The following is a 14,594-nucleotide window of genomic DNA, read 5'->3' on the forward strand; positions in this document are numbered from 1 at the left end:
GCTCGCACGATAACGTTTCCAACTCGCGTTAGCGAATCTGCGCGAGCGGGACGGGGCGAGAATGAACGAGACGCGTGTCTCTTCAGATCGGTACCCTATAGCGTTTATTTATTTATTACAATTTACAATTTCTTAATTCTATTTATTGTTACAATTTCTATTTCTATTTGTAGGTAATAATGACAACACACAAAGGAATACTTTATTTAACTTACACTATGGGTATCTTAAATCTATGTAAAATCTATATAAAAATAACAGTATACAAAAACGATTAAACTAGGGACTTAACAACTAACTATAAACATTGCTATAAATATCACTATAATTACACATATACAATAATGTCGCGAACATATATGTTATTTCCTTCTTAATGGGCCTTGATTGAAAAAATAACACATGTTATTTAATAACAGAAATTTGAATATGTTATTATTACGTAATAATATATACCATATATATATATAATAATATATAACATATATTATGTTTGTCCTGTTATAACTCACTTCTAGTTATGACTATACCTAAGAACATTTTTTATACACTAGCCTGCTATTATTTGAGAAAAATAGCAACTGATAGTCTATCTTTCGTCCTCTTTTTGCTAATTATATTTGCATAAGAAAAAAGGAGTCAACCATATCACTTATAGTTTTTATTTTATCAATCAATGTAATTTGAGAGAAGTGTGGACTGAAAGTCGATGTAGTGACCAAAATCGAAAAAGGAATGTTGCGTTGGTTTGGTCATTTGGAGAGGATGGATGAAAGAAGAATTACGAAAGAGATTTATCGAGCAAGAATGAATGGAGATGTCGGTAGGGGCCGCCCTAGACGGACGTATGTCGACCAAATAGGCGACGTGCTGAAGAAGGGCCAAATTAAAAGTACCCGTAACCGACGAGCGTGTATGACAAGATTGATGAATGTGGAAGAAGCGAAAGAGGTTTGTTTGAATCGAAGCATTTGGCGTTCCATTGTTTCTGCCTACCCTAATGGGAGACAGGCGTGACAGATATGTATGTATGTATGTATGTAATTCCTTGTTCTTAGGACTATATAGCTCATGTCAATTAGACATTGACAGTCAATAAGATTACATTGTCAATTTTGACAAAACAAATATTCGATAGCTAAAATGACGTGGAGTAATAGGTTATGAATTTGTTGTATTAATTTATTTACAATTTAATGAGCTGTTTCTATGAGCACAAATAGGTTAAATCTCCATATATTAAATAAAACAACAAAATGATTGAAATATCTGACGTTCAAAGTAAGTACAATATAACAAGCCTGACCTTACTAGCTATGGTTTGTTTGAATTATTTCCTAATATATTTTTTCAATTTCTTTTAATGAATTCCTCATTAAATCATTATAAATAATGAGGGAGAATTTGTATAGAGTCTTTTAACACATTTGTACAAGTTTCTTTGATTGAATTTTATGATTAACGATGGTAAACCTTTTGTAAATTATTGTCAATAAACTATGATTATATATTCTAACTACTTTAACTTTTAGGGTGTAATCTACTAATTTAATTGGCGCTATTAGTGCACAAGTTTCAAATTTTAATAATTTATCTACGTGCCAAGATTGCACGCAGACATGTTATTAAATTTGAAAATTCTATTCTTTTTTCAATTATGACTAATTCATATTTAAAAAAAAAATATTTTTTTTAAATTATGGTCCTATTGGGGCTTTGATGATGTTGCCAGTATCAAGGTTGGAAGAGAGATTATTTTATTTATGAAGACATTAGTTTATTTCAGGTATTGTAACTTAATTTGCACTTATTTAACAATAAATGCACCACCTATTTATTTCTCTACCTGCCACATTGTTGACTGGTAGAGGCCATTAGGTATCGAGTACACCATATGTGGACATATTTATTTAACACTTTATTGCACCAGAAACATAAATAAACAATAACATAAGAACAATTCAAGTGAAATACAGTATAGATTAAAATATATACATAAAGATACAAAAGGTGGTCTTAACGCTAGAGCAATCTTTTACAGACAACCTTTGGTTAAAGGAGGATTAATTTGTATAATTGGGTATCAAAGTTAAAATAAATAAATATTATTTATATCTGTATTGTTTTTTAAGTAATTAATTTTAGTAAAAAAATCATTTTCAATTTCTCAATATGTTTTTGACTAAATCTACATATGTGATATAATTTGAAAAACTTTGAGAACTTCTGCTCTATAGTAAATAAAGTATGCAATAGAGATATTGTATAATTAATAAACAAAACCATTGTATTTTTTTAACACCACAGAGGTGGTAAACAAGCATACAACTCATTTGACGGTAATCAGTTACCATAGCCTATGAATGCCTGCAATAACAGGGGCATTACACTCGTGTGGACCGTAAAGCATTATTTTGAAATCTTAAGACTCTTGGATATAGTGGAAATGATTATTGGAAATGACAAGCAGTGATTTTATTAAGTTCCCATTTGTCTCATGTTGTTTAAAACACTAATTAAATTTATTATTAATTTAAATTATATTTTAATATTTATTTATATATTAATGTTTAAGGTCATTAACCGACCGGTCACTAAACATAATTGGACATGAAACACTAGATGGCGGTAGAATGAAGTTATATATTTTATTATGGTTTTTTTTTTTTATAATTTTTTTTTATACCACTGAGGTTGCAAATAAGCATACAGCCTACCTAATGATGGTTACCGTAGCCTATGAATACCTGTAATACCAGAGGTATTAAGTGTGCGTTGCAGACCCTGAAGAAACTTCTTTACCTCCCTTTTGAAGAATCCCATGCTGTAGTCTCTTGGGAAAACCTCTGCAGGGAGTTCTTTCCATAACCTGATATAATTCGAGGCAAAATTTATAAATTGGCGAGTGGCTTTATTTATTTTTTAGTGATATAATAATATATTTATTATTATTTTTGTCTTTATTCTCTCATATTGTACAATTTTGTAATAAAACACATACTAGCAAGAGATATTGCAATTGTGTGCGTTATAATTCATCCTGTAAAAGATGGCGTATTATCTGTCTTTCCACATTTGTACATAATAACAAAAACCACTCGTCAATTTAGAAATTTTACTTCCAATTGTCTTTAATTACAAAATAATCAATTAAAACCACAAGTCTCGACTCCAGCGCCATCTATTATTTCTTGTCTAATTTTGTTTAGTGACCGGCCACTAGTGATGTTCCGATACCGTCAAGGTATCGATACCTACTCATTTCGATAGTTATCAAATCTTATTTCGATATTACTTAAACAAATACTCCTGAAGTATCGATACTTACTGATACAGGTATTTTTAGAATTTTTTTTATTTTAAGGAAACTAATGTGAAAATAACGTAAAAACGTAAAAATTACCCATAGTGGTCGCCGGAAATAATATAAAGTGGAAAATATATAGCAATATATATATATATATTGTAGTTATAATATCTATATATTTGCCTAGTAACAAATGTATTAAATGTCGATTACTTACCAAATATAATACCAAAATAAAGAACTCTACTGAAATAGAGATATCCGATTGTTGTGAAAACCCAATATATAGATAACGTGACTTTTGTTAATGTGTGGAATGGTACCCCCCCCCCCCCCCCCCCACCTATCTGCGCTATCGGTATACGCTGGCGGGGCACCAGTGAGAAATGAATGAAAGCAGGTCAGTTAGCCCATCGTGACGAATTTATTTATTTATTTATTTATTTAACACTTTATTGCACCAACATAACATGATTTGTTAAAACAATTTTCAATACGTATAGTGTAGTACAAAAGGCGGTCTTATTGCTAAGCAATCTCTTCCAGACAACCTTTGGGTAGAAAGGATTAAAGCATAAGTAGGTAGGTGGCGCGTTAAAAAAGATAGATTCGAATTCCACTAGGATTAACCACGATGGTGATCGCGTGCGCATTGACGCCATTAATCAGTTAATTATTATTTTTGTTTCAGAAATCGGTGTTGGCCTGGTGGGGTTTGGGATGACATTCCTTTTCCTGGGGATACTGTTGCTATTTGACAAAGGCCTGTTGGCAATAGGCAATGTGAGAATTACCTTTACTTACTAATATAATGAAATACTGTTTTTTTTAACCCTTAAAAGCCTGACTTTTTAAAATAAAATTAAAAAATATATAAAGGTACACATATACTTTTACTGTGTTTACTAATGGGGAAAAATAGTAAAAAAAATCAAAAGGATATTTTTATATATTTAAAAAAAAAACATTTGGTAACATGTAAACAGCCAAATATTAAAATAAAATCGATTGTAGGCGCCCAATGCGATTTATAACCCCGGCATTAAATTTGAAACTTCACGTATTTAAGGGTTAATGGGTGATAATGGAGTGATAACCCCGCCCGTGCTATCGGTATATACTTGAGAGGCACCAGTGAGAGATGTTAGGTGAGGATGAAGCAGGTCAGTTAGCCTATCGTGAGAAATTCAACAAGAATTGTTCACGATGGTTTCCAGGGGGAACCACGTGGACGTCGACCTAATAGGGCATATTGCTAGCAATGGGGCTGTCAAACTCCATTACTAACAATCCCTTTACCCCCAATTCAATAGTGACTAGACGTTTATACATATAGGCATATTATTTGTTTAAGTTTTTCAAAAATTTAAGCCTACATTCGATGGACCTTTCATAATTTTTTTTCCTTGCAGATATTGTTCATCAGTGGTCTGGCTTGCATCATAGGTCTGCAGAGGACCTTCTTCTTTTTCTTCCAAAGGCATAAAGTAAAGGCGTCCGTGGCCTTCTTCGGAGGCATCACGATAGTCCTCATGGGCTGGCCCATGTTTGGGATGATAGCCGAGATATATGGATTCCTTTTACTGTTCAGGTAAATCACTAGTCTGTATTAATATATATCATAGATAGATAGATAGATACTCTCTATTGTTTCCTCCATAAGATTACAATAGTAAACTTATTATAGATACAAACAATTACAAGAAACGATCACAGTGAGACAACAATGGATGGCCTTATTGCTAAGAGCGATCTCTTGCAGCCAACCTTTGGATAGAGAGGAGTAATTATAAACAGTTTGATCGGAGGCACGATGTAAATTCTGTTTTTAAATGCATATATGTATATCATATAGTATATAGTTACAATATCTATATATTGACACAATGACGAATATATTAAATAGTATGAGCAATATTAATTTATTTATTTAACTCTTTATTGCACCATAAATAAAAATATACAATGATAAGTGAATAATTCAAGTGAAATACAGTAATATAAATAAAATACAGATTGAAATATACACATAAAGGTACAAAAGGCGGTGTTATCGCTAGGGCGATCTCTTACAGACAACCTTTGGTTGAAGGAGAACAGATAGAAGTGGGTAGGTGGCGCAAGAGTGAATTAATAATTTTTCGTGCACAAAATACAATAACCTGTAATGCACAAAAATGTCAAATACATATAATTTATTAAACTATTTACAAAACAATATATATATATATATATATATATATATATATATATATATATATATATATATATATATATATATATATATACACACACACACACACACACATATATATATATATACATATATATATATATATGTATATATATACGAGGTTTGTCCGGAAAGTACGTATAAAAGTTTTTTAAAAATTTTATTTTACAATTATTCAGGTAAATCAATTTTATCCCCTTCAAAGTACTCCCCCTGTGACATAATGCACTTGTGCCAACGCCGTTTCCACTGTGAGAAGGCTCCTTGAAAGTCCTCTGGTTGTAGGTTTCTCAGCTGCCCCGTCGTAGCTTTTTTTTATCTCATTTATGTCCCCCAAATGCCGCCCCCGAAGTACCAATTTGGTTTTTGGGAACAAGAAGAAGTCACACGGGGCCAAATCCGGCGAATAGGGGGTGTTCGGTCACCGTAATGGAATTTTTACTCAAAAACTCACGGACAACAAGAGAGGTGTGGGCAGGGGCATTGTCGTGGTGAAGAATCCAACGCCCCTCTCGCGCCAATTCTGGACGAACTCGTGCCACACGAGCTTTGAGGCGTCTGAGCACATCGACGTAGAATTTTCCATCAACTGTCTGGCCTGGAGGGACGAATTCTTGATGGACAATCCCCCGAACATCGAAAAAAACAATCAACATTGTCTTGACATTTGAGCGGGATTTTCTTGATTTTTTTGTTCGTGGTTCCCCGGATGTCTTATCGAATTAGATCGGCAAAAATTTCACGGCCATTCTTGCCGAGTTTCGAGAGAAACTTGATTACGACGCGCTGCTCTTCAACGGAAGCGGGCTCCATGCCGACGGGGTTTCGTTAAGAGGTAACTTCACAGATGGCGTGACAAGCCAGTTCGCACCGCACGGCGGTCAGACCAGAACTGAAGCATTGTTAGGGACATAAGGAAGGGGTCCTGCGCTTACCTGGCCTCCCCACTCCTCTTTCTCGCATTCCAGAACACTTTTATACTTATACGAACTTTCCGGACAGACCTCGTATATATATATATATATATATATATATATATAATATATATATATATATAATATATATACAAAATACATAAACATACACATATAAATACATACATAGCACACACAAGGAGCAAATATGACAAATCTAGTCCAAAAATTACAAAGGAATGGAAAAGAGTAACTACAGTGAAAGAAAATGTGATTTGGTATTGAAATGGGCCATGACTATTTTTATGGATGATAATGGAATGGTAACCCCGCCTGTACTATCGGTATACTCTGACGGGGCACCAGTGAGGGATGATAGGAGAGGTGATAGTAGGTCAGTTAGCCCATCGTGACGAAATCTACAATAACTGCCTAAATGGTTGCGTACAACGCGGTTTCAGAAATGTTTCTTCCCACGAACACTCAGGTTATGGAATGAGCCCCCTGCCGAGGTTTTCCCAAGAGACTACAGCATGGGGTTCTTCAAAAGGGGGGTAAAGAGGTTTCTTCAGGGTCGGCAACGCGCGCGTAATACATCTGGTATTGCAGGCGTTCATAGGCTATGGTAACCGCTTACCATCAGGTGGGCCGTATGCTTGTTTGCCACCTCAGTGGTGTAAAAAAAAACTAACCATGATGGTTTCCAGGGGGAACCGCGTGTAGCTCGAAGTGATAAAGTATATTGCTAGCAATGGGATTGTTAGATCCCATTACTAACAATTCCTTTCCCTCCACACAGGCGGGGTTAACATTCCATTATCGTCCATTAAAAAAAAAAAACTTTCACTCTTTTTTAAAGCAGATTTTAAAGTGAATATTTTTATTTTCAGAGGATTCCTGCCAGCTGCCATCAACTTCTTGAGAATGATCCCAGTGCTAGGAAGTGTACTAAACCTACCATTTATAAGAGGGGTAAGTCGTTATCTATACTTTTTTTTCTACCGTCAAGCAGTTGTGTACGCATGGCTGTGTTTCGGTTTGAAGGGTGCGATATGGCAGTGTATTTACAGGGTACAGAGGAATAACACCTGAGTCCTCAGGAATGGCAACGCATGGGGGGTATCATGGGCGAAACAGTACACTCTGTTATGTCCACGGTACTGCTCATGTTTATAGGCGACGGTTACCACTTTCCATCAGGTGGGCCGTCAGCTTGTTTGCCATTCTAAGTTGTATAAAAAAAAATCATACATATATATATATCCGTCACGCCTCTCTCTGCTAATATTGGGTACAATTTTAGATTATATAGATAGAGTCGCGAGCCTCAAAAAGTGGCCAACATTTTGTCAGCTAATTGTCAAATTAGCTGACTCGTTTAAGCGTGCGTAAGTTTGTGTGTGTGTGTGTGTGTGTGTGCGTGCGTGCGCCTATGCGTGTGTGCGTGCGAGTGTGCGTGCGTGCGTGCGTGAGTGCATGCATGCGGCCGTGCGTGCGTGCGTGCGTGCGTGCTTGCGTGAGTGCTCGCGTGAGTGCGTGCGTGCGTGCGTGCGTTCGTGAGCGCGTGCGTGCGTGCGTGCGTGTGTGCGTGTGTGCGTGAGTGCGTGCGTGCGTGCGTGCGTGCGTGCATGCGTGCGTGAGGGCGTGCGTGCGTGCGAGCACGCGCGCCTGTGTGCGTGTTCGCAGTTAAAGTACATATCTGTTTTTGTGAATATATTTGTTATTTATGTTAATATTAAATTGTATGTTTCCAGATCGTGGACAGGATAGCGGGCGACAACGGGCGCAACATGGTATGATAGTGTGTGCTCAAAGACTTGTATTATATAGTGTATATGTGCGAATGTGTGTGTACCTACGGACCACCGGCGTTCAGTTTGTACCTAAACTAGTTACGTGCTAAATGTATCATATTATTTACTTAAATTTATTTAAATTCAACGTCGTTTTATTCATAAGTTTTTACCATAGAATAAATGACTGGGTAGAACTGACACTCTTTAGTTTTCTTTGTATGTTCCAAAATGTGTACTCTATTGTTTTTTTTTTTTTTTTTATACAACTTAGAATGGCAAACAAGCTGACGGCCCACCTGATGGTAAGTGGTAACCGTCCCCTATAGACATGAGCAGTACCATGGACATAACAGAGTATACTGTTTCGTCCATGGTACCCCCTATGCGTTGCCACTCCTGATGACTCGGGTGTTATTATTCTTTTAATGGGTTATAATGGGATGGTAACCCCACCCGCGCTAACGGTATACACCGGCGGGGCACCAGTAAAGGATGATAGGTGAGGATAAAGCAGGTCAGTTAGCCCATCGTGACGAATTCAACAAGAATGGTTCACGATGGTTTCCAGGGGGAACCGCGTGGAGGTCGACCTAATAGGGCATATTGGTAGCAATGGGGCTGTCAAACTCCATTGCTAACAATCCCTTTCCCCCCAGGTTATTACTCTGTGCCCCGTAAATTTACTGCCATATCCCACCCTTCAAACCCAAACACAGCCAAGCAAACACAACTGCTTCACGGTAAAAACACGAATGGGACAGAGGTGCCCAAGCAGACGACTTTTGTACAATATCTCCTTCTGTTCCCCTCAGAGGATGATCATCATTATTTCAACCATTATTCGTCCACTGCTGGACATAGGCCTCCCCCATAGACTGCCATAAGGATCGGTCCTGAACCACCTGCATCCACTGACTCCATGCAATGCATTTGAGATCGTCTCTCCATCTAGTCATCTAGTGGGGGGTGGTTAAAGGGGGTCAAAGGTAGATACAATTACATAAATATATATACCAAAAAGGAGTCAGTAGGTGATGGTGGCCAGGACCGTTGCTTATGGCAGTCTATGGGGGAGGCCTATGTCCAGCAGTGGACAGACAATGGCTGACATGATGTGCATGATATATACAAGAAATAATAATTATAAAACTCGAGATATGAAGGTAACAACTATGTATTTTTTTTAATGAAGTTCATGGAATGGTAACCCCGCCTCTGATGACGGAATAAACTTTTTTTTAATGGATGACAATGGAACGGTAACCCCGCCTGCGCTATCGGTATATACTGACGGGGCACCAGTGAGGGGTGATAAGTGAAGATGAAGCAGATCAGTTAGCCCATCGTGACAAATTCAATAATGGGACAATCACTATGGTTTCCAGGGGGAACCGCGAGGAGGTCGACCTGATAGATTATATTGTTCGTAATAGGGTTGCTAATCCTCATTACTAAAAATCCCTTCCCCCCTGCTAGAAAAAGCTGGCGAGGATTCAGTGAGTGATGGATGTAGGTCTGTTGGCCTATCATGACGAATTCGTCAAGAACCAAGCATGATGGTTTCCAGGGGGAGCCGTGTGGAGGTCGACTTGATAGTGTATATGTATTGCTAGCAATTAGGCTGTTTAACTCCTTTACTAACAATCCCTTTCTCTCTGCGGGCATTAGCAGTTGCTTTTTTTTAATGGGTGATAATGGATTGGTAACCCTGATCGGTATACACTGGCGGGGCACCAGTGGGAGGTGAGAAATGAGGTTCAGAACAGGTCAATTAGTCCATCGTGACGATTTACATAAGAATTAACCATGATGGTTTCCAAGGCGAACCGCTGCGATAGCGCAGGCGGGGTTGCCATGTCATTTTCACCCACAAAAAAATCCTTCAGATGGATCCAATAGAAATATCATCACAATCGATTCACTAGATGGCGTTTTAAATTAAAATACATGACTGGTTTTGCTACGAACCTTTTTTTGTTGGACTATAAATATAACTGGTTATTTGTACAGAATTATTTTGTTTAATTAAGCTACCATTAGTATGTGTGCGACTGGCAACACTCGAAGATCGACTATAAACACAAATACATATCGAATTAAAATAATTGTAACTAATTAACCAGTGATATCGCCGTATGGTTTCGGCGTAGAATGGCCTACCTTTCCCGTGGGTGTCGTAAGAGGCGACTAAAGTATCTTTTTTTTTTATACAACTTAGAATGGCAAACAAGCTGACGGCCCCACCTGATGGAAAGTGGTAACCGTCGCCTATAGACATGAGCAGTGCCATGGACATAACAGAGTATACTGTTTCGCCCATGATATCCCCCATGCGTTGCCATTCCTGAGGACTCAGGTGTTATTTCTCTGTACCCTGTAAATTCACGTCATATCCCACCCTTCAAACCGAAACACAGCCATGCAAACACAACTGCTTCACGGTTGAAACACGAATGGGACAGAGGTACCCAAGCAATCGACTTTTGTACAAAGTCTCCCTCTCGCACTGTATAACTACATATTTATTTAACACTTTATTGCACCAACATAACAGGATTTGTTAAAACAATTTACAATACGTATAGTGTAGTACAAAAGGCGGTCTTTTTGCTAAGCAATCTCTGCCAGACAACCTTTGGGTAGAAGGAGTTAAAGCATAAATAGGTAGGTGGCGCGTTAAAAAAAATAGATTTGTAAGAAATAATATCTGTGACAGCATAGTTAAATATGTTAAAGTAAATGCTGTGAATACCTATAATAGGCGTGTGCATTAATATTGTATTGTATTTAATGTTTGTTATATGTATTATAATGCAATATGCTGTTGATGTTCCTTTAAATAAATTAATTAATAAATTTGGACTCCTTACTTGCAGGACGACGCGTGACAACCCTACGAGCTGTGACGTCATACTTCCATAAACCCTTTCAGTAGAACTAAAAAAAATAGAGGAAAAATAGAAATAAAAATAATTAACCAGTTTTTCAATTTGAATGAAGTTATCAGAGAAACAGTTTCTACATGAAGTTAGTAACGAATCGAAACGTCCAATGAGTAATAGTTTTTTTTTTTTATTTGTACTATTGTTTGGGCATCGGCGGGCTGTCTTACGGTCGGAACGATTATTCCTTTGTAGTTGTTTGGAGGGAAATAAGTATAACAACTAGCTTTGTCTATTCACATATATTATGTACAGAAGGTAAATATTATATACAAAGAAATATGTAGAAAATAATATATAAAAAAGGAAATTAGAATTGCCAGAGGCGAGCGATCGAGATGGAGAGAATGGCAGCACAAATGAATGTAAGAAGTAAATATCGCTGTCGTGTCTGTACGAGCAGTATGAAAGAAAGAAAGAGACGAAATAAATGTGTACAATTTAATTAACCTACTTGATGGAAAAGAAAGTAATGATGTTGACAAGTAGCTATGAGATGGTATGGTATCATGAGCGAAACAGTATACTCTGTTATGTCCACGGTACTGCTCGTGTCTATAGGCGACGGTTACCACTTACCATCAGGTGGACCGTCAGCTTGTTTGCCATTCTAAGTTGTATAGAAAAAAAAAGATGAATATGTACAATATTTATTTACAAACGCCACAACTTTGTTTATATTTTTGTTAAGTTCTATTGAAACAAGGTATATTATAACATGTTTTCTCAACTGTACACATTCCGTATTATATTTGAAATAATAAAAAATAGAAAAAAAAATTACATATTTTATTATGACTGATTATTTCAGTATGTTATAATAATTATGTCGCATATTTTTCACCACGTCTGTCCTTCATACGCTTTCTGTTTTTACCCAATGGTTAGCTGGTAGAGAATGTCATATGGCATTAAGCTCGCCACTTGGACAAAGTTTTATTGTGCAATAAAGAATAAAATAAATAAATAAATAAATTTTTTTTTGGCAAAGGCAAATGTAAAGCATTTTTTTTATGTACTGTGAAATAAGCTGTCGCTTATATATATGAACCGCGTTGTAAACATCATAGGATGTACTGTGACACCGGGGCACTCCTCACACGTTGCCAGGGCACTTTTTTACATAACGCAGGGGCTAAACGAATGTAGGTCACGTGGTCCTTGCTTACCTCATAATTGTCTGGTGTCCACCGTAGGATGCGAACGGAGCTTTCAACTATGGCAAAGACATATTTGAAAGAAGATAAATTTAAATAAAAATGGCGGCCATTTGCGTTAATTCTGACAGCGGACCCATATACGAAGTATATATGGAACCTCGGATATCGATTTTAAATAACCAGAGGAAGACTTTGTACAAAAGTCGTTTGCTTGGGTACCTCTGTCCCATTCGTGTTTCAATCGTGAATCAGTTGTGTTTGCATGGTTGTGTTTTGGTTTGAAGGGTACGATATGGCGTGAGTTTACTGGGTACAGAGGAATAATATCTGAGTCCGGGGGGAAGGGATTGTTAGTAATGGGGAGTTTAGTCCCTATTGCTATCAATATACTCTATCAGGTCGACCTCCACGCGGTTTCTCCTAGAAACTATCGTGACCAATTTATCATTGAATTCGTCACAACGGGCTAACTGACCTGCCTTTTCATCCTCACCTATCACCGCTCACTGGTACCCCGCCGGTGTATACCGATAGCGCAGGTCGGGTAACCATGCCATTTACACGCAAAAAAAAAACCTGAGTCCTCAAGAATGGCAACGCATGGGGGGTTTGAAGGGTGAGATATAGCACTGAATTTACAGGGTACAGAGAAATAACACCCACCACAGGAATGGCAACGCATGGGGAGTATCATGGACGAAACAGTATACTCTGTTATGTCCATGGTACTGCTCATGTCTATAGGCGACGGTTACCACTTCCCATCAGATGGGCCGTCAGCTTGTTTGCCGTTCTAAGTCGTATAAAAAAAAATAACAAAGAAAATAAAAATGGCGGCCATTTTAATAAATCGTGATATCGGATCCATATTTGAAATATATAGGGATACTCCAATATCAATATTTAATGTCAAATGTTCAATTAATCAAAATGACCGCCATTTTTATTTAAAGTGATAAAAGTATTTATTTGGACAAGGATTAACAAAATATAATTTAAAATACAATTCATTAATTATTATTACATTCAATAACTTAATTATAATTTATTAACTCATGTTTTCTATTCCAATTCCTAGGTGTTTCCAAAAGTCCGCATAAAATTAAAATGGCTCCCCCTTAAAATAATTCTAACATTAATACATGTTTTAAATCTACAAAGATTGTAAGATTTTCGTATAAAAAGAAATCGGTTAAGTAAAAAGAATTTTAAAATGACCGTTATTTTTTTTTATACAACTTAGAATGGCAAACAAGCTGACGGCCCACCTGATGGAAAGTGGTAACCGTCGCCTATAGACATGAGCAGTACCGTGGACATAACAGAGCATACTGTTTCGCCCATGATACCCCCCATGCGTTGCCATTCCCTTCAAACCGAAACACAGCCATGCAAACACAACTGCTTCACGGTAGAAATACGAATGCTACAGAGGTACCCAAGCAATCGACTTTTGTACAAAGTCTCCCTTTGGTGATTGCCATTATCCGTCTATATTTAATGTATATATGGATTAAAATATCGATTGTCAACTTTCGCTTCAAAATTTTACTAATTTTTAAAGTAATGAAATAATTATTAAATTCTATTCTACTGCATTCTTTTTCTTTATCTACGCATTACTCTTAACGCATTTCATTTGACGCAGTCTGGCGAAAAAAGACAGCTTCGTTTTTACGTCGAATACGCGGGAGTAGCAACAGTATCCTGAACATGTTTGTTAATAAATTGGATAGTCCTCTCGTGAGAATGCTCTCCGAGAGTACTAGATCATTATTAGTAATTAAGTATTAACATAGTTTTTAAGTACACTTACTAACAAGAATGGATCCCAGTTATCTAAAAATAAAAATAAATAAAATAAAAAAAAATTATTCTTAATAAATAAATAATTAAATCTATACTTATAATAAATCTGTAGAGAGGTCAATTCTGTACATGAAATATATTTCCAAAATAACTATCAGGCGGTGATTAGTGATCGAGACTGATGCCAAAAATGCAATCAGTAAAATTATTGTCTGTCTGTCTGTTTGTATATTCGTTATGGATGTTAATACTTTTTGGTTGGTCCAAAATTTAAATGCGGTGTGACACCTATTGCTGTGTTGCCTAGCAATTGTTGACTGTCGTTTATTACGAAAATAGAAAATTAGTAGGTGATTTAAATATTATTTTATTTAAACATCAAGTGATATTGTGTGTTCGTTTATATATATATATATATATATATATATATATA

General features: G+C 36.6%; 1 protein-coding gene across 1 annotated transcript; it reads left to right on the forward strand.

Annotated features, from left to right (window-relative positions):
• The first annotated feature begins 1,120 nt into the window (after window positions 1-1,120).
• On the forward strand, window positions 1,121-11,938 carry LOC113520111 (vesicle transport protein GOT1B). The gene is made up of 6 exons (XM_052901301.1): window positions 1,121-1,281; window positions 3,999-4,090; window positions 4,720-4,898; window positions 7,345-7,426; window positions 8,209-8,247; window positions 11,127-11,938. Exons 1-6 carry the CDS (start codon window positions 1,257-1,259, stop codon window positions 11,136-11,138), a joined length of 429 nt encoding a protein of 142 aa, XP_052757261.1. The 5' UTR covers window positions 1,121-1,256; the 3' UTR covers window positions 11,139-11,938.
• Window positions 11,939-14,594: the final 2,656 nt, after the last annotated feature.

Source organism: Galleria mellonella, unplaced genomic scaffold (assembly GCF_026898425.1).
Source record: "Galleria mellonella isolate WM207_F2 unplaced genomic scaffold, CSIRO_AGI_GalMel_v1 utg778, whole genome shotgun sequence".
NCBI lineage: Eukaryota > Metazoa > Arthropoda > Insecta > Lepidoptera > Pyralidae > Galleria > Galleria mellonella.

Bases quoted from the DNA above. Each gene is read 5' to 3' on its own strand.
- LOC113520111 (XM_052901301.1), top strand. From the start codon at position 1,257: ATGATTGAAATATCTGACGTTCAAA. The intron at 4,091-4,719 runs GTGAGAATTACC...TTTTCCTTGCAG, and splicing joins GCCTGTTGGCAATAGGCAAT to ATATTGTTCATCAGTGGTCT. The intron at 4,899-7,344 runs GTAAATCACTAG...TTTTATTTTCAG, and splicing joins GGATTCCTTTTACTGTTCAG to AGGATTCCTGCCAGCTGCCA.